This window comes from Herpailurus yagouaroundi, unplaced genomic scaffold, assembly GCF_014898765.1.
Source record: "Herpailurus yagouaroundi ecotype Mexico unplaced genomic scaffold, PumYag 77, whole genome shotgun sequence".
Taxonomy (NCBI): Eukaryota; Metazoa; Chordata; class Mammalia; order Carnivora; family Felidae; genus Herpailurus; species Herpailurus yagouaroundi.
This window is the reverse complement of record NW_024412388.1, coordinates 86555129-86578302: the sequence shown is the minus strand read 5'-3', so window position 1 is coordinate 86578302 and position 23174 is coordinate 86555129. Positions and strand designations below refer to the sequence as shown.

General features: G+C 39.9%; 1 protein-coding gene across 8 annotated transcripts in view; it reads right to left on the bottom strand.

Annotated features, from left to right (window-relative positions):
- CDC14A (cell division cycle 14A) overlaps positions 1–23174 on the bottom strand; it is a 188182-nt gene that overhangs the window by 27010 nt on the left and 137998 nt on the right. For all 8 annotated transcript variants that reach the window (XR_005788797.1, XM_040471106.1, XM_040471102.1 and 5 more), the window contains 2 exons: positions 18306–18465; positions 737–852 (listed from right to left, as the gene is read on the bottom strand). Coding sequence is in view for 7 of the 8 variants with exons in the window: in XM_040471106.1 (XP_040327040.1) it covers positions 737–852; positions 18306–18465 (276 nt within the window). In the remaining variant the exon portion in view is untranslated. The remainder of the gene's footprint in view (positions 1–736; positions 853–18305; positions 18466–23174) is intronic.

Here is a 23174-nt window from a genome sequence, read left to right as displayed (position 1 = left end):
CCATGGATGGTTATTAACAGGCACAGGTACAGACACAGGTAATAATTGCTTGTTCAATTCTCAAATAGAGAACATAAAGCTAAGGTGTTAGGATATACCAAAGCTTGGCATTCAGTACTTTTCTACACATTCTAGATTCAAAACAAAAGCCTCAGCACACCTGTGAGAATAGGACACGACAAGATAGGACACCCACTCGTGGAGGGAGAGTAGAATTCCAAATGGAATTTAGAGCACGGTCCCAGAGACACCTCACTGCACAGCAGTTTAAGGTGGGACTCCAGAGGGGCACCTGTGTGGCTCAGTCAGTAAGCGGCCAACATCAGCTCAGGTCATCATCTCGTGTTTTGTGGGTTCAAGCCCCGAGTCAGGCTCTGTGCTGACAGCTCTGAGCCTGAAGCCTGCTTCGGATTCTGTGTCTCCCTCTCTCTCTGTCCTCCCCTGCTTTCTCTCTGTCTCTGTCTCTCTCCCAAAAATAAGTAAACATTAAAAAAAAAATTTTTTAAAGAGGTGGGACTCCAGAGACTGAAACTGCAGGAGCTGCTTTCAGTAAGCTTCTAAAACTTAGCTTCTCCCTATAGTGATAAAATAGTTAACAACACAAAATGGCAATAAGCCAAAAACAAAACCAAGAGGTAAACATGGCACTTGTATAATGATATTCAAAAGAGAAGATTAAACATCCTATCCACAAATGGAGGCACGAGATAAATTTAAAAGCTTAAAATTGATCTACCTAAATGCACAGGATGGTGAGAAGCGTGGCTGTCTCTGACTTTTTAAGGCACGTAGTTTGTCTCCCTGGGTTATACTATTTTTCACTTCCACGTCTTCATCCTCTTCTAAGTTATTCTGGAAAAAAAATGTATGTACCATAGAAAGGTTACTCTAAATAATTTTGCTTTATATTGATTTCTTAATAGACTATAGACTCTATATTTCATATAGCTGATCTTAATATAGATTATCTTAAATAGCTTTAAAACACAGTGAGTTCAGCATTATCTATCTATCTATAGAAAGAGATAGATATATAGATATAGATATAGATATAGATACAGATATAGATATAGATATAGATTAGATATAGATAGATATAGATACACTAACAAATGTTCAACTATTCATCAATTAAATATATCGGTCAAATTCCAAATCAAAGAAGCACAGGTATGGATGCAGCAGAATTTAAAAGGAGCTCCTTGTTACAATGGACCACAACCAAAGAGAATCTCATGCACACAAAAATCATGTTTTGGAATATAGCTCAGACACAGACTGGCTCAATAGACACATTACAAATAGGTTTCCAGAGATTACTAGGATCCATCACTGCAAATTCTATAATTTATTTACAAAAATGAAAGATAAAACAATTTAGGATATCTATGCGATAACGTGTTAAGATCAATTAACACTAATAAAAGCATCCAATACCTTTTGAGAAGGAGTTAAAGCCTACTAGATTGGGAAAGTGTGTTTCCTGCTGAAATAAGTCTTACAGTTTAAAATATGTAAGTTCCACGCTAGGTCTTTTCACATGCCAGCTCACATTTAACTCTCACAACTCAAGGCGGGGAGGACACTATTACCTATAAAGATTTAAAAAAGGAGGTACTCAAGGCACGTGGGTGGCCCAGTCAATTAAGTGTCCGACTTCAGCTCAGGTCATGATCTCACGGTCAATGAGTTTGAGCCCTGCATCCAGCTCTGTGCTGACAGCTCAGAGTGTGGAGTCCACTTTGGATTCTGTCTCTCTGTCTCTCTCTCTGTCCTTCCCCCACTCATGCTGTCGCTCTCTCTCTCTCCCAAAAATAAATAAACATTCAAAAAAAATTTTTTCATAGTATTTCCTGATAATTGCTTGTATTTCTGAGGGATTGGTTTTAATAATTCCATTTTCATTCATGAATTTATCTAGTTGGGTCATCTCCCTTTTCTTTTTGAGAAGCCTGGCTAGAGGTTTATCAATTTTGTTTGTTTTTTAAAAAAAACCAACACTTGGTTTCATTGATCGGCTCTACAGTTTTTTTAGATTCTATATTGTTTATTTCTGCTCTGATCTTTATTATTTCTCTTCTTCTGCTAGGTTTGGGGTGTTCTGCCTCTAGTTCCTTTAGGTGTGTTGTTAGATTTTGTATTTGGGATTTTTCTTGTTTCTTGAGAGAGGCCTGGATTGCAATGCATTTTCCTCTCAGTACTGCTTTTGCTGCATCCCAAAGCATTTGGATTGTTGTATTTTCATTTTAATTTGTTTCCATATATTTTTTAATTTCTTCTCTAATTGCCTGGTTGACCCATTCATACTTTAGTAGGGTGTTCTTGAACCTCCATGCTTTTGGAGGTTTTCCAAGACTTTTTCCTGTGGTTGATTTCAAGCTTCATAGCATTGTGGTCTGAAAGTATGCATGGTATGATCTCCATTCTTATATAGTTATGAAGGGCTGTTTTGTGACCCAGTATGTGATCTATCTTGGAGAAGGTTCCATGTGCACTCGAGAAGAAAGTATATTCTGTTGCTTTGGAATGCAGAGTTCTAAATATATATGTGAAGTCCATCTGATCCAATGTTTCAAGGCCCTTGTTTCTTTATTGATCCTGTGTCTAGATGATCTATCCATTGTTGTCAGTGGAGTATTAAAGTCCCCTGCAATTACCACATTCTTATGAATAAGGTTGCTTATGTTTGTGATTGTTTTATATATTTGGGGGCTCCTGTATTCAGCACATAGACATTTATAATTGTTAGCTCTTCCTGATGGATAGACCCTGTAATTATTATATAATGCCTTTCTTCATCTCTTATTACAGCCTTTAATTTATAGTCTAGTTTGTCTGATATAAGTATGGCTACTCCAGCTTTCTTTTGACTTCCAGTGGCATGATAGATAGTTCTCCATCCCCTCACTTTCAATCTGAAGGTGTCCTCAGGTCTAAAATCAGTCTCTTGTAGACAGCAAATAGATGGGTCTTGTTTTTTTATTCATTCTGATACCCTATGTCTTTTAGTTGGAGCATTTAGTCTAGTTACATTCAGTGTTATTATAGAAAGATATGAGTTTAGAGTCATTGTGATGTCTGTAGGTTTCATGCTTGTCGTGATGTCTCTGGTACTTTGTGGTCCTTGCAACATTTCACTCACAGAATCCCCCTTAGGATCTCTTGTAGGGCTGGTTTAGTGGTGATGAATTCCTTCAGTTTTTGTTTGTTTGGGAAGATCTTTATCTCTCCTTCTATTCTAAATGACAGACTTGCTGGATAAAGGATTCTTAGCTGCATAATTTTACTGTTCATCACACTGAAGATTTCCTGCCATTCCTTTCTGGCCTGCCAAGTTTCAGTAGATAGGTCTACACTAGTCTTATCAGTCTCCCTTTATATGTTAGAGCATGTTTATCCGTAGCTGCTTTCAGAATTTTCTCTTTATCCTTGTATTTTGCCAGTTTCACTATATGTCATACAGAAGATTGATTCAAGTTATGTCTGACGGGAGTTCTCTGTGCCTCTTGGATTCCAATGCCTTTTTCCTTCCCCAGATCCAGGGAAGTTCTCAGCTATGATTTGTTCAAGTACACCTTCAGCCCCTTTCTCTCTCTCTTCCTCTTCTGGAATTCCTATTATACAGATATTGTTCCGTTTCATTGCATCACTTAGTTCTCTAAGTCTCCCCTCATACTCCTGGATTTTTTTATCTCTCTTTTTCTCAGCTGCCTCTTTTTCCATAATTTTATCTTCTAATTCACCTATTCTCACCTCTGCCTCTTCACTCCAAGCCGTGGTCACCTCCATTTTATTTTGCAGCTCATTTATAGCATTTTTTAGCTCCTCATGACTATTTCTTAGTCCCTTGATCATTGTAGCAATAGATTCTCTGCTGTTGTCTAAACTTTTTTCAAGCCCAGCAATTAATTTTATGACTATTATTCTAAATTCTTGTTCCGTTATATTGCTTAAATCATTTTTTGATCAATTCGTCAGCTGTCGCTACTTCCTGGAGTTTCTTTTGAGGAGAATTCTTCCATTTCGTCATTTTGGATAGTCCCTGGGGTTGCACGGAACTGCAGGGCACTTTCCCTGTGCTGTCTGGAGTAACTTGTGTTAGTGGGCGGGGCAGCAGTCAGACCTGATGTCTGTCCCCAGCCCACCGCTGGGGCCACAGTCAGACTGGTGTGTACCTTATATTCCCCTCTCCCAGGGGCAGGACTCACTGTGGAGTGGTGTGGCCCCTGTCTGGGCTACTTGCACACTGCCAGGCTTGTGGTGCTACTCTGATGGGATCTGGCTTATTAGCCGGGGTGGATCCGCAAGGTGCAAAGGGGTGGGAGGGGCAGGCTTAGCTAGCTTTGCTGTCAGTGGTCCCCTGCGGGAGGGGTCCTGCAGCACCGCGAGGGAGGCAGACCCATCAGAGGGATGGATCCACAGAAGCACAGCGTTGGGTGTTTGCACGGTGCAAGCAAGTTCAGTGATGGGAACTGGTTCTCTTTGGGATTTCGGCTGTGGGATGGGACAGGGAAATGGCGCTGGCCAGCGCCTTTGTTCACCGCCGAACTGAGCTCTGTCTTCCAGGGCTCAACACCTCTCCCTCCCAGTGTCCTCTCACCCTCCCGCTCTCCGAGCAGAGCTGTTGACTTTTAACATTCCAGATGTTAAGCCCTGCTGGCTGTCAGAACTCCCACAGTCGGCCCCTCCACTTTTGCAAGCCAGACTCGGGGATTCCGCCTTGCCAGGCAGGCTACCCCTCCACCGCCCCAGCTCCCTCCCACCAGTCTGAGTAGCGCACACTGTCTTTCCACCCTTCCTACCCTCTTCCGTGGGCCTCTTGTCTACTCTTGGCTCTGGAGAGTCTGTTCTGCTAGTCTTCTGGCGGTTTTCTGGGTTATTTAGGCAGATGTGGGTGGACTCTAAGAGATCAGCAGGACGCAGCGAGCCCAGCGTCCTCGTACCCCACCATCTTCTCTACTCGCAATGTTGGTTTTTTTAAAAAGAATTAGTTTTTTGAAAAAACAAACAAAATTGATAAACCTCTAGCCAGGCTTCTCAAAAAGAAAAGAGAGATGACACAACTAGATAAAATCATGAATCAAAATGGAATTATTACAACCAATCCCTCAGAAATACAAGCAATTATCAGGGAATACTATGAAAAATTATATCCCAACAAACTGGACAACCCGGAAGAAATGGACAAATTCCTAAGCACCCACACGCTTCCAAAACTCAAACAGGAAGAAATAGAAAACTTGAACAGACCCATAACCAGCGAAGAAATTGAATCAGTTATCAAAAATCTCCCAACAAATAAGAGTAGACAACCAGATGGCTTCCCAGGGGAATTCTACCAGACATTTAAAGCAGAGATAATACCTATCCTTCTCAAGCTGTTCCAAAAAATAGAAAGGGAAGGAAAACTTCCAGACTCATTCTATGAAGCCAGCATTACTTTGATTCCTAAACCAGACAGAGACCCAGCAAAAAAAGAGAAATACAGAACTACAATATCCTTGATGAATATGGATGCAAACATTCTCAGTAAGATACTAGCAAATCGAATTCAACAGCATGTAAAAAGAACTATTCACCATGATCAAGTGGGATTCATTCCTGGGATGCAGGGCTGATTCAACATTCACAAATCAACCAATGTGATACATCACATTAATAAAAAAAAAAAAGATAACCATATGATCCTGTCAATCGATGCAGAAAAAGCAATTTCTGACAAAATTCAGCATCACTTCTTAATAAAAACCCTCGAGAAAGTCGGGGTAGAAGGAACATACTTAAACATCATAAAAGCCATTTATGAAAAGCCCACAGCTAATATCATCCTCAATGGGGAAAAACTGAGAGCTTTCCCCCTGAGATCAGAACACGACAGGGATGTCCACTCTCACCTCTGTTGTTTAACATAGTGCTGGAAGTTCTAGTATCAGCAATCAGACAACAAAAGGAAATCAAAGGCATCAAAATTGGCAAAGATGAAGTCAAGCTTTCACTTTTTGCAGATGACATGATATCAACATGGAAAACCCAATAGACTCCATCAAAAGTCTGCTAGAACTGATACATGAATAGAGCAAAGTCACAGGATACAAAATCAATGTACAGAAATCAGTTGCATTCTTATACGCTAATAATGAAGCAACAAAAAGACAAATAAAGAAACTGATCCTATTTACAACTGCACCAAGAAGCATAAAATACCTAGGAAATAAATCTAACCAAAGATGTAAAAGATCTGTATGCTGAAAACTATAGAAAGCTTATGAAGGAAACTGAAGAAGATATAAAGAAATGGAAAAACATTCCGTGCTCATGGGTTGGAAGAATAAATATTGTTAAAATGTCAATACTACCCAAAGCAATCTACACATTCAATGCAATCCCAATCAAAATTGCACTGGCATTCTTCTCGAAGCTAGAATAAGCAATCCTAAAATTTGTATGGAACCACAAAAGACCCCAAAGAGCCAAAGTAATATTGAAGAAGAAGACCAAAGCAGGAGGCATCACAATCCCAGACTTTAGCCTCTATTACAAAGCTGTAATCATCAACACAGCGTGACATTGACGCAAAAACAGACACATAGACCAATGGAAGAGAATAGACTCCAGAATTGGACCCACATAAGCATGACCAACTAATCTTTGACAAAGCAGGAAAAAATATCCAGTGGAAAAAAGACAGTCTCTTTAACAAATGGTGCTGGGAGAACTGGACAGCAATATGCAGAAGGATGAAACTAGACCACCATTCACAAAAATAAACTCAAAATGGATAAATGACCTGAATGTGAGACAGGAAACCATCAAAACCCTAGAGGACAAAGCAGGAAAAAACCTCTCTGACCTCAGCCACAGCAATTTCTTACTTGACACATCTCCAAAGGCAAGGGAATTAAAAGCAAAAATGAATTACTAGGACCTTATGAAGATAAAAAGCTTCTGCACTGCAAAGGAAACAATCAATAAAACTAAAAGGCAATCAATGGAATGGGAAAAGATATTTGCAAATGACATATCAGACAAAGGGCTAGTATCCAAAATCTATAAAGAGCTCACCAAACTCCATACTCGAAAAACAAATAATCCAGTGAAGAAATGGGCAGAACACATGAATAGACACTTCTCTAAAGAAGACATCTAGATGACCAACAGGCACATGAAAAGATGCTCAATGTCGCTCCTCATCAGGAAAATACAAATCAAAACCACACTCAGATACCACCTCATGCCAGTCAGAGTGGCCAAAATGAACAAATCAGGAGACTATAGATGCTGGGGAGGATGTGGAGAAATGGGAACCCTCTTGCACTGTTGGTGGGAATGCAAACAAGTGCAGCCGCTCTGGAAAACAGTGTGGAGGTTCCTCAAGAAATTAAAAATAGACCTACCCTATGACCCAGCAATAGCACTGCTAGGAATTTACCCAAGGGATACCGGAGTGCTGATGCATAGGGGCACTTGTACCCCAATGTTTATACCAGCACTTTCAACAATAGCCAAATTATGGAAAGAGCCTAAATGTCCATCAACTGATGAATGGATAAAGAAATTGTGGTTTATATACACAATGGAATACTACATGGCAATGAGAAAGAATGAAATATGGCCTTTTGTAGCAACGTGGATGGAACTGGAGAGTGTGATGCTAAGTGAAATAAGTCATACAGAGAAAGACAGATACCATATGTTTTCACTCTTATGTGGATCCTGAGAAACTTACCAGAAGACCATGGGGTGGGGAAGGAAAAGAAAAAAAGGGATTAGAGAGGGAGGGAGCCAAAGCATAAGAGACTCTTAAAAACTGAGAACAAACTGAGGGTTGATAGGCGGGGGGAGGGAGGGGAGGGTGGGTGATGGGTATTGAGGAGGGCACCTGTTGGGATGAGCACTGAGTGTTATATGGAAACCAATTTGACAATAAATTTCATATTTTAAAAAAAAATTTTTTTAAGGAGGTGCTCACAGAAGTTAAGAATATTGCCCAAGCTCCCCTAAGCTCTTCATGACAGCCATGATTTTAAAATCAGATTTCTTAACCCCAGATACAATGTTCTTTCTAAAATATATGCCACAGCACACTAACATTGCACCAGTAGAGATTTTATTTTGCCCATTTCCTCCCCTGAATAATTCATATGAATTTGGTAAGATTCCTTGCACCCATAAAAGCCCCCCCCCAACTCTTTAGAGCTAGAACTCTTATTTGATGAAGGGTATACAAAAATATACTTCCCTCAGTCAAATCCTAGTCATTTCTGATAGCCATTCCGGGATCAAAATACTTCTTTGCTCCCTGTCACCTAAGGTGGGTTGCATGAATACCTCTGGGGTCAGTAGGCATGTCCTGGGTAAAAAGACCACACCTTACTACTATAGCTCTGAGTGTAAAAAAGAAAAATAGACATACAAAGCACACAGCCAGTGGGAAAGAAGAAATGAAGATAAAAGCTTTCTAGAGGGGGTGATCCCTTAACTGGGTCTTAAAGAAGCAGTACAGGTGAAGCCGGCCAAATCACACTTTGTCATCCTGGCAAAGAACAACAGTTCACCAGTCACGGGATCCTGGAACCTTAAAGTCAGAGGATTCTCTTTAAGTCATAAGTTGCCCATAGATAAAAGTCTCCAGAATCCGTAATTGTTCATCTCTGTCCATACAACCCCAGTGGGGAAGAATCCATTACCACCCAAGGAAGGCTGCAGGAAGGGAAATAAGGCAGGCCCGAAAGCTAGGCTTGCTCGCTGGATGGTACACAACACAATCAACATGGGTGTTGTTCCCAGTTACTTGTACCTGATAGAAGGACCAGCACATAGCCAAAGTCTCTAGAATACGAAGTGGGGTCAAGAAGTATATAAGCCTTCAGGGCACCTGTGTGGCTCAGTCGGTTAAGCATCTGACTTTTGCTCAGGTCATGATCTCGTGGTTCGTGAGTTCTAGCCCTGCGCCTTTGTGCTGACAGCTCAAAGCCTGGAGCCTGGTTTGGATCCTGTCTCCCTCTCTCTCTGCCCCTCCCCCACATGTACTCTGTGTGTCTCTCTCTCTGAAAAATAAAGATTAAAAAAAATTTTTTTAGGGGCGCCTGGGTGGCGCAGTCGGTTAAGCGTCCGACTTCAGCCAGGTCACGATCTCGCGGTCCATGAGTTCGAGCCCCGCATCGGGCTCTGGGCTGATGGCTCAGAGCCTGGAGCCTGTTTCCGATTCTGTGTCTCCCTCTCTCTCTGCCCCTCCGCCATTCATTCTCTGTCTCTCTCTGTCCCAAAAATAAATAAACGTTGAAAAAAAATTTTTTTTTAATTAAAAAAAAAAAAATTTTTTTTAGTAATAAAAAAATATATATAAGCCTTCATGGGATAGACTTCTTGAAGGACCTGACAGGATCTTCACCCTCATCAGTCAGATTCACTGTCTAATGTGCGCCTTTGTGGGAAAGCCAAGAAAGTCTGTTTGTCTTTCCAACTAGGGGAATCTTTGTGTTCCCAACTTTGAAATTCCTTCAAAATTCTAAGGAAAAGTGATCCTCAACCTAAAATTCCAAAATTCAACCTATCAGTCAAATGTAAAGGTAGAACAAAGATACAAAAATTTACCTCCCACACACTCTTCCTGAGCAAATTATTACAGAAGGTATCAGGGAAAAGGAAAGAAGATAACAGGAAATCCAGGAAAATTAGGAATCTAACTGAAGAGTGTGAAAAGAAGGCCTCAGGTCAGAACAGTGTAGTGGGTCTAGAGAACAACCAGTCGAGGGTGGAAAGGAGTAGTGTCTTCAGGAAAAGAATGAACTTGGCCAAAAAAAAAAATTTGCTGTGTTAAGATTTTGAAAAAATTCTAAACTGCTTGGCAGAATTTGTGGGGGCCAGGGTCAGGGCGGCAGTGGGAAGGGTGGGGAATAGCATTATCTCTTCCCAAGTACACAGAAAACTATGCAAATAAAAAAGCAATTAACTCACACCTGAACTCATGTGACACTGTGTCAATAATACTTTAATAAAAATAAATAGATAAATATAAAACACTAAAGAAGTAGATAACTAACTCTGCAAAAAACAAAGAGAGGGTCAACAAAGAAAAGAGAGTAGACTACCAAGCTCAAGAGTGAACAATCCTTACACGGTAATAACGTACATATTGGGTTTCACAAAAATTATGATATATAGCCATATTAGGAAAAGCACAGGGAGCAGGTGTTAACATCTGGCTGGGAGAGTTAAATCCTATCTACCACAACCAGGAGGCAATTGAAAAATGTCCAAAATCAATAAATTGTTTAATATAGCATTAGAAGGGAAACATTTATGTTTAGAAATATGGTAGTGAAAATGTGGATATAATTTGCTTAGAGGTTTCCCCTTTTGGGAGTTGGTCTAGGGGTACAGAAAGGTGGGATAGGGTACTGATCTTTTTTATCAGAATTCAGTACTTTTTGATATTTCTAAAAGTGTAGTCACATATTACTTGAAAAAATGAATACTAATTTAAAAAGATACACAGTTTAAAAATTAACACTATTGTACATTACAGTTATGTTACATGTGTTTTCTCCCCATTTTATTATGTATCTTAAAAGTGAAATATTTTTTTAATTATAATACATTTCAAATGTAGAAAACAATAAAAAAAACTGCAACAGACAGCTAACCACCCAGATTCAATATATTTTCTACTTAAGCTCCTACTTTTAAGGGGTTTAAAATACCCTAAATACTTTCCCAAGAAAAAGAAAATATTACATATAAAGACCCTATGATACTTGTTTGTCATAAGTAATAACAAAATACAGATAAAAGTGAAAAATTATTAAAACCACCTACATATTTACCATCAAAAGCAAAACACATTAGTACTCTGGCATATAGTCTTCCAGACTTTTCCCTGTGTTATTCATACCATCCCCCACCATACTTCTTTCTGACAAAAAGAGGTTGAGTTACATATATGCTGCTCTGTAATTTACTTTTTCACTTAAAAAAATACATTGTTGGAAGCATTTCAAGGTACATTTAAAAAACAAAAGACCAAAAAACCTCTACAAGATTATTCTTTATGGCTACATAAAATCCCATGGTCTACATATACCAAATTTTATTTATTTTACCCTTAGTCAGGTTTTTTTCTGTCTTTTGTCACTATGAACAGCTCCAACAAATATCCTCCTCTATGCATACGGCTTTTAAACACTGTCCTATTATTGTCTTCAGATAGATTCACAGAAGTGCAATTGCTAAAGACATTTTAAGGTCTTCTGACACATATTATCAAATTGCCCTCCACTTTAAACTCCAACTGGCAATCTTTAAGGTCTTCTTATTTCTGAAATCCTTGCTAATACTGCATACATTCTTTAATCTCACTCAACTTGAGAGGCATACAGAGCATCTCGTCATTTAAATTTGTATTTCTTTCATTTTCTAGGGAAGCAGAACATTATTTATGCTTACCAGCCATGACAATTCCCATTTTGTTTTATTTGTGTACATAGTATTTTCACATTGATTTTTAAGAGCCCTTTACATTTAAAAAAGAAGCCTAATTTGAATATGTTGCACACATTTCCTCCTAGTTGATTACTAGGAGAAGAATGAACTGGGTAAGGTGAAGACGTGGGACAGAGAGGAGGGGGACCCAGTTAAGTGGCTCATGCAGTGGTCTGGTGAGAGGAGACAGACCGGATTTTAGGGTATGAGAAAACCCGTTTTCTTAACGTTTATTTATTTCTGAGAGAGAGACAGAGTGTAAGCAGGGGAGGAGCAGAGAGAGGGAGACACAGAATCTGAAGCAGGTTCCAGGCTCTGAGCTGTCAGCACACAGCCCCACACAGGGTGCGAACTCACAAAACGCAAGATCATGACCTGAGCCAAAGTCGGATGTTTAACTCACTGATCTGCCCAGGAGCCCCAGGGTATGAGAAAACTCTTAAGTCAGGACCTGGGGAGAGGAGAGGGAGATCTCCCCAGGACCTGGGGAGAGAGAGGAGAAAGATCCAGACATGCAAAACAGGTCTGAATAAATCTGCTGAAACACAAATCACATATTTTTTGTCTCAATGCATCACCCTTTATTTTATTTCTGTGGCTATTGTATGAAGCTTCAGCTCAAAGGTATAGAATATATAAGCCATAAAACCCTCAGTAAGAGAGGGGCGCCTGGGTGGCGCAGTCGGTTAAGCGTCCGACTTCAGCCAGGTCACGATCTCGCGGTCCGTGAGTTCGAGCCCCGCGTCGGGCTCTGGGCTGATGGCTCAGAGCCTGGAGCCTGTTTCCGATGCTGTGTCTCCCTCTCTCTCTGCCCCTCCCCCGTTCATGCTCTGTCTCTCTCTGTCCCAAAAATAAATAAACGTTGAAAAAAAAAAAAAAAACCCTCAGTAAGAGATTAACAGCCTTCAAACTCTCAACAAAACATTAAAACAATGTTATTCAAACTACATTTAAATTATGGAATTAAGAAACCAGAAAAAGCTGTAAGAAAGAGGATTCTGGCCTTCCAGAATCCTGAATATAACACACAGGCATGAATACAACTAAGCTCTGTATTTATCAGGGCACCTAGAACACAAACACCTGTGAGGGGAGACTATATTAGAAAACACAGTTCCTCTCTCGTGAGGCATGAATCAGTTCCAAGAATTGTGGACCTGGGGCAGTTCGAAGACTCTTCTCAACCGGCGCTGGTAGGTCTCATTCTTTCTACCAAATTCATTCCTTATAATAGCTAACAACAGTCACAACTGATGAATGCAGGGAACCTACCCCAGGCCTCCCTTGTGTTCTTAGGCATCAGCCCCTCTCCCCACAGAGTTCCAGTGCAGACCCTCTCTGGCCTGAGCTGCTTAGATTCCCTAGAATTTGCTAAAAAGAAACAAAGTCACGTGGTTGCTGGTGAACAAAGGAAGGGAGCCTCATCCAGGGAAGACCCTCATATCTTTGCTCGCCATGGAGAGTGGTGTTTGGTAGTTACCCATTGTCCTCTGGTGAGTCTGAGCACCAGCTCTTTCTTTTGGATACCAGCTTGCTCTACATAAAGGCAGGAAAGTGAGAGCCAACTACGATACCTAAAGAAAGACCATTTTAAAAGATGTACTTATTTACAGAGGATGGTCTAGCAAAAGAGCAAATAATAGTGCAAAGTACAAAGATTTATTTTATTTCATCAGTTGTTCTCTATATACACACGAGATGAGAACCAAAATAAAATGTGTTCATAGATTTCCATTGGATAAAGTAGTTACTGACCAACGCATTAATAAAATGGTGACAGAGTAAGCCACCGGTGTGTGCCATTAAGAGAAAAAAATCTATTAGATAAAATATAGCACACTAGGGAAAAAAAGACAGAAGAATATAAAAAATGATATAAAGGGAGAGTTTGAAATATAAATGAGTAAAAAATAGAGGTGAAAGGATTGGAAGAGAAAGATGATAATGGATTTTTAGCAGGTTTAAGTGATTTGGCTAGGAAAGGTGGCTGGGTCATCTACAAAATTCTTTCAGCTCTCAGATGTTGAACCTGTGAGATGTAAAAGCTAGAGAAAGACAAAGATGGCATCGTCAAATTAAGTTGCTTCTGATCAATAGAAAGTTTGGATTTATCAGAGCCCCCAAATCTGTCTTCTCTCCTTCCTTGCTGTCACTGGTTGAGACCTTTACCACCCGGGACCCCCCTCCCCCATCACCTGAGCCTCTCATGCCCGGCCACACACCGACTCCGGCACCCCTTCCACTCCACAGCCAGAGCAGTCTCCCCAACCCGTGGCTCTGTGTACTGGCACTGTCTTGTCCAATAGCCTCTGCTGGATCCCAGTGGCATTCAGATTGGAACCAGAATGCCTTAGGGGTCCTAAGAGTGGAAAGAACAGGGTCCCTGGGTGGCTCAGTCGGTTAAGTGTTGACTTCGGCTCAGGTCATGATCTTGTGATTTGTGAGTTCGAGCGCCATGTGGGGCTCTGTGCTGACAGCTAAGAGCCTGGAGCCTGCTTGGGATTCTGGGTCTCCCTCTCATTCTGCCCCTCCCCCACTCACACTCTGCCTCTCTCTCTCTCAAAAATAAACAAACATTTAAAAAGCATTAAAAAAAAAAAAGCAAACGACTTCGGCTCACGTCCATCTCACAATTTGTGAGTTTGAACCCCACATCGGGCTCTCTGCTGTCAGCACAGAACCTGCTTCAGATCCTGTTCCCCCATCTCTCTGCCCTTCCCTGCTTGTGTGTGCCCCCTCTCTCTCTCTCTCAAATAAATAAACATTAAAAATAAGAGTGGACAGAACAGTGCTTGAAAGTAGGGCCTTAAAGATTTAATTTTTGACTTCATGGATTTTTTTCTAAGATGCACCCTGAACATGAGCATTTGATGTAAAAGAGCAAAGGACTTTATAAATTACAGTATCTTGATGTCATTAAAACACTACATTCTCAGGGTGCCTGGATGGCTCAGTTGGTGGAGTGTTCAACTCTTGATTTCAGGTTGTGGGTTCCAGCCCCACACTTGGGTGTAGAGATTGCTTAAAAATCAAATCTTTAAAAATAAATTAATTAATTAAATAAAACACTACATTCTTATTTACCTGATTGTCAATTTATGTGAACTTGTCTGAACATTAGCAGCACTCATACCTAATTAATGTCTCGAAGTCAAGAGCATCTGTTTGGTGTGCTAATATTGGATTATCACCCTGGAGTAGGAAAAGTTAACAACAATCACAGTTCCAGGAGAAATGTATTAGGACAGGCTGGCTAAGGTTATGTTCAAAGTTACTGATGTATGGGTGCCTGGTGGCTCAGTCGGTTAAGTGTCTGACTCTGGACTTCAGCTCAGGTCAGGATCTCATGGTTCATGAGTTCAAGTCCCATGTCAGGCTCTGTGCTGACAGCTCAGAGCCTTCTTAGGATTCTCTCTGTCCCTCTCCTGCTCACTTGCTCTGTCTCTCTCTCAAAAAATAAACTAAATAAAATTTTTTTATTTAAAAAAAATTGCTGATGCAATATACTAAAGCCACATGTAGGACATCATGGGGAGGCGGCATGATACAGAGAAAGGCCTCACGGTGCGTGGCTGAGTACAGACTCTGAGGCCAGAGAACTTCTGTTTAAATAACAGCCCCACAGGGCACCTGGGTGGCTCAGCTGATTAAGCATCAGACTTGGGCTCAGGTCATGATCTCGAGGTCCATGGTTCAAGCCCTGCGTCGGGCTCTGTGCTGGCAGCTCAGAGCCTGGAACCTGCTTCGGATTCTGTTCTGCCCCTCCCTCACCCATGCTCTGTCTCTGCCTCTCTCTCTCAAAAATAAATAAACATTAACTATAAATATATATATATATGTAAATATATATATATATAATTTACCATCTCTATTTTCAATCTGATATTGCTTTTAAAAAGGAAAAACAAAAAGCAACCTCTAGAAGAATACTCCCTTTTTGCACTTCCTTTACACACAAACTGAATAAATCCAGAATTTTCATGGACTTCTATCCTGAACATTGGTAAGGAGCTTGAAACACGTAAAAATCCTTGCAACATTCTCAACTTATTTTCCCACTTGGAATTCATGAGAATGACGAAGATATCATTAACTCTCTTACATTCGCTTTCGAGGAAACTAACTCCCCCTATTCCTGTAATGTTTTGGAGCTGGCACTAGGTAAGCATAGAGAGAAAAGGGCTTAATATTTATACAGGGCATCACCTAACTATAACATGGCCCCAAACCTGCATATATGGCACTGTCTGAGATCTTAAGTGCACCATCATTCAGTGTTATTTCTGAATTCTGTCATTTCTGCACTCTAATTTCAAAAATAGTAACACTTCTGAATGGCTAGAGTTAAGGTAATAAATTGGGGGTTCTGGGAATAAGGAAGAGGAAGAGAAACTGCCCAATACCTGAACACATGCTCATATTTAAAACTGACTTATCTTAGTAGGTCAGAGAAGGACAGACATCATATGTTTTCACCCTATGTGGATCTTGAGAAACTTAACAGAAGACTACAGGGGAAGGGAAGGGGGAAAAAATAGTTTCAAACGAGAGGGAGGAAAACCATAAGAGACTATAAAACACAGAGAACAAACTGAGGGTGGATGGGAGGGTGAGGGAGAGGGCACAATGAGTGCTGGGCACTGAGGAGGGCACTTGTTGGGATGAGCACTGGGTGTTATATGTAAGCGATGAACCATGGGAATCTACCCCAAAAACCAAGAGCACACTGTACACACTGTATGTTAGCCAATTTGACAATAAATCCTAATTAAATAAATAAATAAATAAAATTGACATTTTAAATTTCAATCATATTTCATTTTTCATCTTCTAGTGAGAAATAAATGTTAATTATTCTTAAATTCGACTAAAAGAGATCTAAAAAAGTATGAGAACAAAATGTTCTAACTACCAGATGTTAGTTTAATACAGATTATGACAAAGGAAACATTATATTCCCATAAGATAAATATGTTTCTCAGATAGATGGATAAATTGTATATGCCTCTTTTCAGAGGTCATGACTCCAAGTCCTGTTTACTTGAACAAACCCTAAGAAGGAAATGCTGACCAGAGCAAGAAAAGTATTCTTGCTTAGCTATAGTATCACATTAAAATGTCAGTTCAGATCCTTTTTGTTTGCTTTGAATAGGCCAGACTACTACAAAGAGACAAGAAAAAGTTAACAAAGGCTGTGAACATCAACATGACCTTGGCTGAGACTGACATTTTGTCAGGACAGATGACTCACACCAGTAAACTTGGCCGCTTCATCAGTGGCTGTCCTGGAGTAGAGACCATGGGGCTGAAAAATTGGATCTTCCGGCAGTCCCCATCCTGTGTCCTTGAAGAAAGCCCACTCTCCCTAGCACAAGCACTCCGGGTATCTTTCTTGGTGAAAGAAACCTGTTTGGCATGCCACTTGTTGACCTAAGAGAGTTATGATGTGTTCCTTCCATTTGGGGTTCCCTGAGGGCCAAGCCGGAACCACAGACTTTTGTTCAAGGCCCTTGTCCGGGTCAAACATCCAAATAGGATGGAAATCCACACTTGTGGCTTAAATATTTTCTACGGCTTTTTTTTGTTCCTTTAGGGACATAAAAATATGAATACAAACCAAGCGCTTAGCTTACCTCAGGCATATTGTGGTAGAAAAAGCTAACCCAGGAGGTAGACTCCTAGTCTCAAGGTAGTCCTACTATTAATGCTGTGACCTTCAGCAAGCAACAGAGTTGGTGGGGCCCTGGTTTCTGATCCGCACCAGAGGGGAAGTGGAACAAATGATTTCAAGGTTGCTTCTAGCTCCAAAAATGCCCATGATCCTACCTGTTGTAAGTCACTTCCATTTTTAGGTAGCAGGGTGTAACAGAAAAAACAGATTCAGAATCAGATAGATGTGGAATGGAATCACAGAGGTTAGAACTTCGGTGACATTCAATTTCCTTACTATAAAATAGAGGGGTGCTTGGGTGGCTCAGTCAGTTAAGTGTCCAACTCGATTTTGGCTCAGGTCAGGATCCCAGGATTGTGGGATTGAGCCCCACATCCGGCTCCACATGGAGTCTGCTTGGGATTCTCTCTCTCTTTCCCTCTGCCCCTCACCCCACTGTCTCTCCTCTCTCTCTCTTTCTCTATCTCTCCCTCTCAAATAAATTTTAAAACCCCCTTTTTAATGGAGATCATACTGCCTAATTCACCAGTTAGTTATAAAGATTAAATGAGACCATGGATATTACCAGTTTAAAGTGGTTTGCTTATAATATAGAGCCTCCATTTATTTTTTATTTTTTTTTCCAACATTGATTTATTTTTGGGACAGAGAGAGACAGAGCATAAACGGGTGAGGGGCAGAGACAGAGGGAGACACAGAATCGGAAACAGTAGAGCCTCCATTAAAAAAAAAAAAATTCCCCTTAATATGTTTTTAAAATATAAATTTTAAAAACCAAAATGCATTTGAGCCTTTCACAAAACCACTTGTGGTATATATTATTTTTTCAATTGTCACATTATTTTTTCCTCTTTATATCCATCTCCATCTCCAAATAGAAACTTTGTTTTTCTATTTCCTTTTTGTAAATACTCTCCAAACCAGAGTACCCTCCTTTACAATTGTGTTCCTTAAGTTACAGCTTTTTTACTTTTAAGGAAAACTGCTTTCTTTGCTCTGATTCTTATCAGTGGATAACTACACCTAAAAATACTGGCACTCTCAGCATCTCAGAAAGGAGATATTCCTATGTTATATGTGTTCAGCTAGGAAACAAAGAAATGCAGAACATTAGTCTTAAGGAGACATGAAAATCTTCCAGAGGAAAACTTACCTCTCCAAATCTTTCCACGTTTTGTGTTTTAGATAAGTTTCCACCAATAGACATATCATCCAAGCTAGAAAGAATTTTGTTAATACTCCCTTCATTGGATGGTCTATTTTTCAGTTTGGATCGGAAAATGTCTCCTTGGACCCATAACGATGCTTGTTTTCTGTAAAAAAGAGAGAAAACAAAATAATCTGTAAAATACATGACTATCATCTCCTTGGAAGTATATCTTCTAAATAAAAAGATTAGCAGATATGCCTTTACAAGTCAGACTAGAAAGATTATGAAATCTTAGAATTTTTTTAAAAAGTCATTTTCTGTACGTCAGAATAAATAATAAAGTTCTATATGAAACACAAATACCTATCTTCCAATATATATCTATAACATAACCATATATGAATTGACTATTAAGGTTCTCAGATGTTTATAATACATTTCACAGCAGTAAAGACTATGAGCCCATTTGCCTTTTAAAATTTTTTTTTTCAACGTTTATTTATTTTTGGGACAGAGAGAGACAGAGCATGAACGGGGGAGGGGCAGAGAGAGAGGGAGACACAGAATCGGAAACAGGCTCCAGGCTCTGAGCCATCAGCCCAGAGCCCGACGCGGGGCTCGAACTCACGGACTGTGAGGTCGTGACCTGGTTGAAGTCGGACGCTTAACCGACTGCGCCACCCAGGCGCCCCAGAGCCCATTTGCCTTTTAAATATGAATCTAGGGTCGCCTGGGTGGCTGAGTCAGTTGAGCATCCGACTTCAGTTCAGGTCATGATCTCGTGGTTTTTGAGTTCGAGCCCCACATCGGGCTCTGTGCTGACAGCTCAGAGCCTGAAGCCTATTTCAGATTCTGTGTCCCCCTCTCTCTCTGCCCACCCCTGCTTGTGCTCTGTCTCTCTCTGTCTTTCAAAAATGAATAATCACACAAAAAATTTTTTTAAATATGAATCTAATATCTGTAAGGTATTTCTCAAATAGCAATTTGATATGTCTATAAAAACAGCTGGAGTGAAGTGGACTCAAAGGTGTATGTGAAGAAACTTGAGTTAAACAGGGATATTGCCTAAAAGAGTACTAAATACCTAATTGTGTGTGGCTCCATGAAAGGCCCTGGAAGAACTTCAGAAAGAACTTCAGAAACCTACTCGTCCCACATAAAAGTAAGGTATGTAGCCTCAATTAGCTTATCCTTTCAGAAAAAGAAAATGTGGGGGCGCCTGAGTGGCTCAGTCAGTTAAGCATCCAATTATTGGTTTCGGCTCAAGTCACGATCCTGCAGTTGAAGGGTTCAGGCCCCATGTCGGGAGGGACCCCGACACTGTCAGCACGGAGCCGGCTTGGGATTCTCCATCTCTCTGGCCTCTCCCCCCCCACTCACGTGCTCTCGCTTTCTCAAAAATAAACAAACATGAAGAAAAAAAGAAAAAGAAAATGTGCTTCATCTGTAAGTTTTCTTTTATTCAATAAGGCACAATTATAACTGCTTTTAAGATTACAAGAAAAGGACTTCAAATATGTATATAAAAGGATACTCTCGGTTTTAAATTTTATTATTAGAGTCAACTTCATACATTTCTTTTAAGATAAGTTACCCCATCGGATGCTACCCCATTCTATTCTATGTCATATTGTACAGAATAGAATGAAGCTAAAATTATGGTTCATCATAACGAGTATTAACATCCAGTGAAATAACAGCATTATCAAGGAGATGCTACCAATAAGAACATAGATTTATTTTTTGAGGCAACAGAAAGGCCAAGGAGTACTTTCTCTCAAAGATTCCACATAAAATTCAGGTTAAAACATGAGAAGAAAAACAATGACAAAAAGTCCTCCCTGAATTATGTAATCTCATTGCGCCCTCCAGAAAGGAATCCATCCACCTTTCCTTTTTAAAAGAGTTGACTTTCAAATCAGAACTTTTGCTTATGGTTAAATACTGTTTAAGTCTTGAATAAAATATAAACTTTTAAATTGCAGCAAAATTTTACATGTGCAATACCTCCAACCAAGCATATACACGTCCAAGTATCACCCTATAGAGATACATGCCTGTATACAAGATGAGAAAATGATTACTGCAGCATTATTTGTAATAAAAAAGAAAACTGGAGATACCTAATGGACAACTGGCTTATTAAACCATAGTAAATCCATTCCATGAAATATTATACAGCCAGTAGAAATCCTGGGATGGACCTACATGTGGTGATAGAGAAGAGCAGCTATGAAATAAAGCATTAGTAAATGAAAATATAAGTGACAGAGTGTGGAAAGTGTGATCCCATTTTTTTTGTATTAAAAAAAAGTTCTAATTTAACCCAAACTTCAGTTATCTGGAAGAATATAAAGGAAAACACAGACTGGTTACTCCCAAGAATGAAAGGAAACTTTCACTTTTTATTGCATGTCTATACTGTTTGACTTTTTTTTTTTTTTAATGTTTATTCATTTATGAGGGTGGGAGAGGGGCAGAGAGAGAGGGAGACAGAGGATCTGAAGCGGGCACTGCACTGACAGTAGAGAGCCTGATGCGGGGCTCAAACTCACCAACCATGAGATCATGACCTGAGCTGAAGTTAGGAGCTTAAATGACTGAGCCACCCAGGCACCCACTGTTTGACTTTTTTAAAACAATGTGCCTCAGGGGCGCCTGGGTGGCGCAGTCGGTTAGACGTCCGACTTCAGCCAGGTCACGATCTCGCGGTCCGTGAGTTCGAGCCCCGCGTCGGGCTCTGGGCTGATGGCTCAGAGTCTGGAGCCTGTTTCCGATTCTGTGTCTCCCTCTCTCTCTGCCCCTCCCCCGTTCATGCTCTGTCTCTCTCTGTCCCAAAAATAAATAAACGTTGAAAAAAAAAATTAAAAAAAAAAATAAAACAATGTGCCTCAGATGCTTTTGAAAATAAAACATTAAGTGATAAATAAACAGATCAAAGCAGACCAAAGCTAGAGTTAGTACAGAAAGGAACCTTTCAAGTTGTTATCATAAAAGATAGCAGACAGCACATCACTAGATTGTTTTAACAACAGTATTTATAAATAACTTTAGAAAGAAGTCAATTTAGTAAGTGCCCAAACGTTAACAGCCTAGGATAAGACTGGATGGCTGTGAGGCTTTTTTTTACATATAATATCCTACCCCACTTTCAAATAAGAAGTGGTTTTTTTTTTCTTTTAATTTTTGCTCTTTTCCAAATAAAGCAAAAGGAAAAAGGAACACCTTTAGATCCTATTTCTGAGACAGTATAGAGGCTCTACATATAAAATATGTTGTCCATATATAAGACTAACTTAGCATTTCTAACATTGTTCTAAAATTGGAATTCATTAAATTATCTTAAGAAATTTCCAGCATGTTTTTAAACAAATTAAATTTTGTTCAATTTAATTTACCGAGGTGAAGGTTTAAATATATGAATATGAAGGAATAAACCGAGGTGAAGGTTTAAATATATGAATAAAATAAAAACTCCAGAAGTCTACACACACCAGTTCCTAGGGAGTGTGGCAGTATCTGCCTTCTATTACGGCAGAAGGAACTTTGTGGAAGCAAACCACTGAGGGCTATTTTCTGAGCTTAAGATATATAAACTTAGGGGCACCTGGGTGGCTCAGTCAGTTGAGCGTCCCAACTCTTGATTCTGACTCAGGTCATGATCTCACAGTTCGTGAGATGGACCCCCACATCGGGCTCTGTGCTGAGTGTGGAGACTGCTTGGGATTCTCTCTCTTCCTCTCTTTCCCTCTCTCTCTCAAAATAAATAAACTTTTTTAAAAAGATATATAAATTGATGAGGTTACCATAATCACTGAGTTACATTCAACGTTTCTATACCAACTGCCAAAATACATATTCAAAAAATACTTTTAAGTTTTGCTTCCTTTGTGATAACCTTCATAAAACCATGGTATAGCCTCTGTGCTACCTTGCATTTTCAGAAATCCTTGCTTTAATTTTTTTATTCCTCCAGATTTTTTCCACTTAATGCTACATCTAGTATAACTCTTTATCTGATGGTTGACTCTCATATCCTTCCAATAGTAATAAACAGCATCGTCCTTGACACGGTATGAACAATTCAAAAAAGTAACTGTTAAATTCATAAATGAGTACCTTGAGCCTCTGGCCAAAACGCTCAGTATTAAAGAACTACTATTTCACAGGGAGAGAAGATTCAGCTTTGCCACAGACAGAGAAAAATTCAGATAAATGAAACATCCAGAAAGGAGAGAGATATACAGATGAAACACAGAATTCCTGTCCCTCAAAAGTTCCCAGTTAAGTACAAGAAAAGCAAACAACTGAAATCCAATTTTAAAGCTCTATGACCAAGACATGCCCTTAACTCAATCTGAAAGAATCAGAAAGAAGATCCCTGAGAATTCAGAAGTATCTAGAAAGATTAGCAGAACTTAGCCAGTAAAGAGTTTTCCCGAGCAAAGAAACACAATAGGGGCTTGAAGAAATAGTGATATCAAAGAACCCAGCATGTTTGGATAACTGGGCTGTTTGATTTGGCTGAAGCAGAGGATATGACAGAAGTAAGCAGCAAGCAGTTTGTGACGGGCGCTGAACGCCACTCTGAGGAATTTAGATTTTTTTATGTGTTAAGACTTATTTATTTTGAGAGAAAGAGAGAGAGAAAGAGAGCATGAGCAGGGGAGGGACAAAGAGAGAGGGAGGGAAAGTACCAAGTAGGCCACACAATCAGTGTGGAGCCCAACACAGGGCTTGATCTACGACCATGAGATCATGACCTGAGCCAAAATCAAGAATTGGTCGCTTAACTGACTGAGCCAGCCAGGTGCCCCAGGAGTTTAGATTTGATCTCAAAGTTGATCCCAACATTACAAAGTCTTTGGGGAT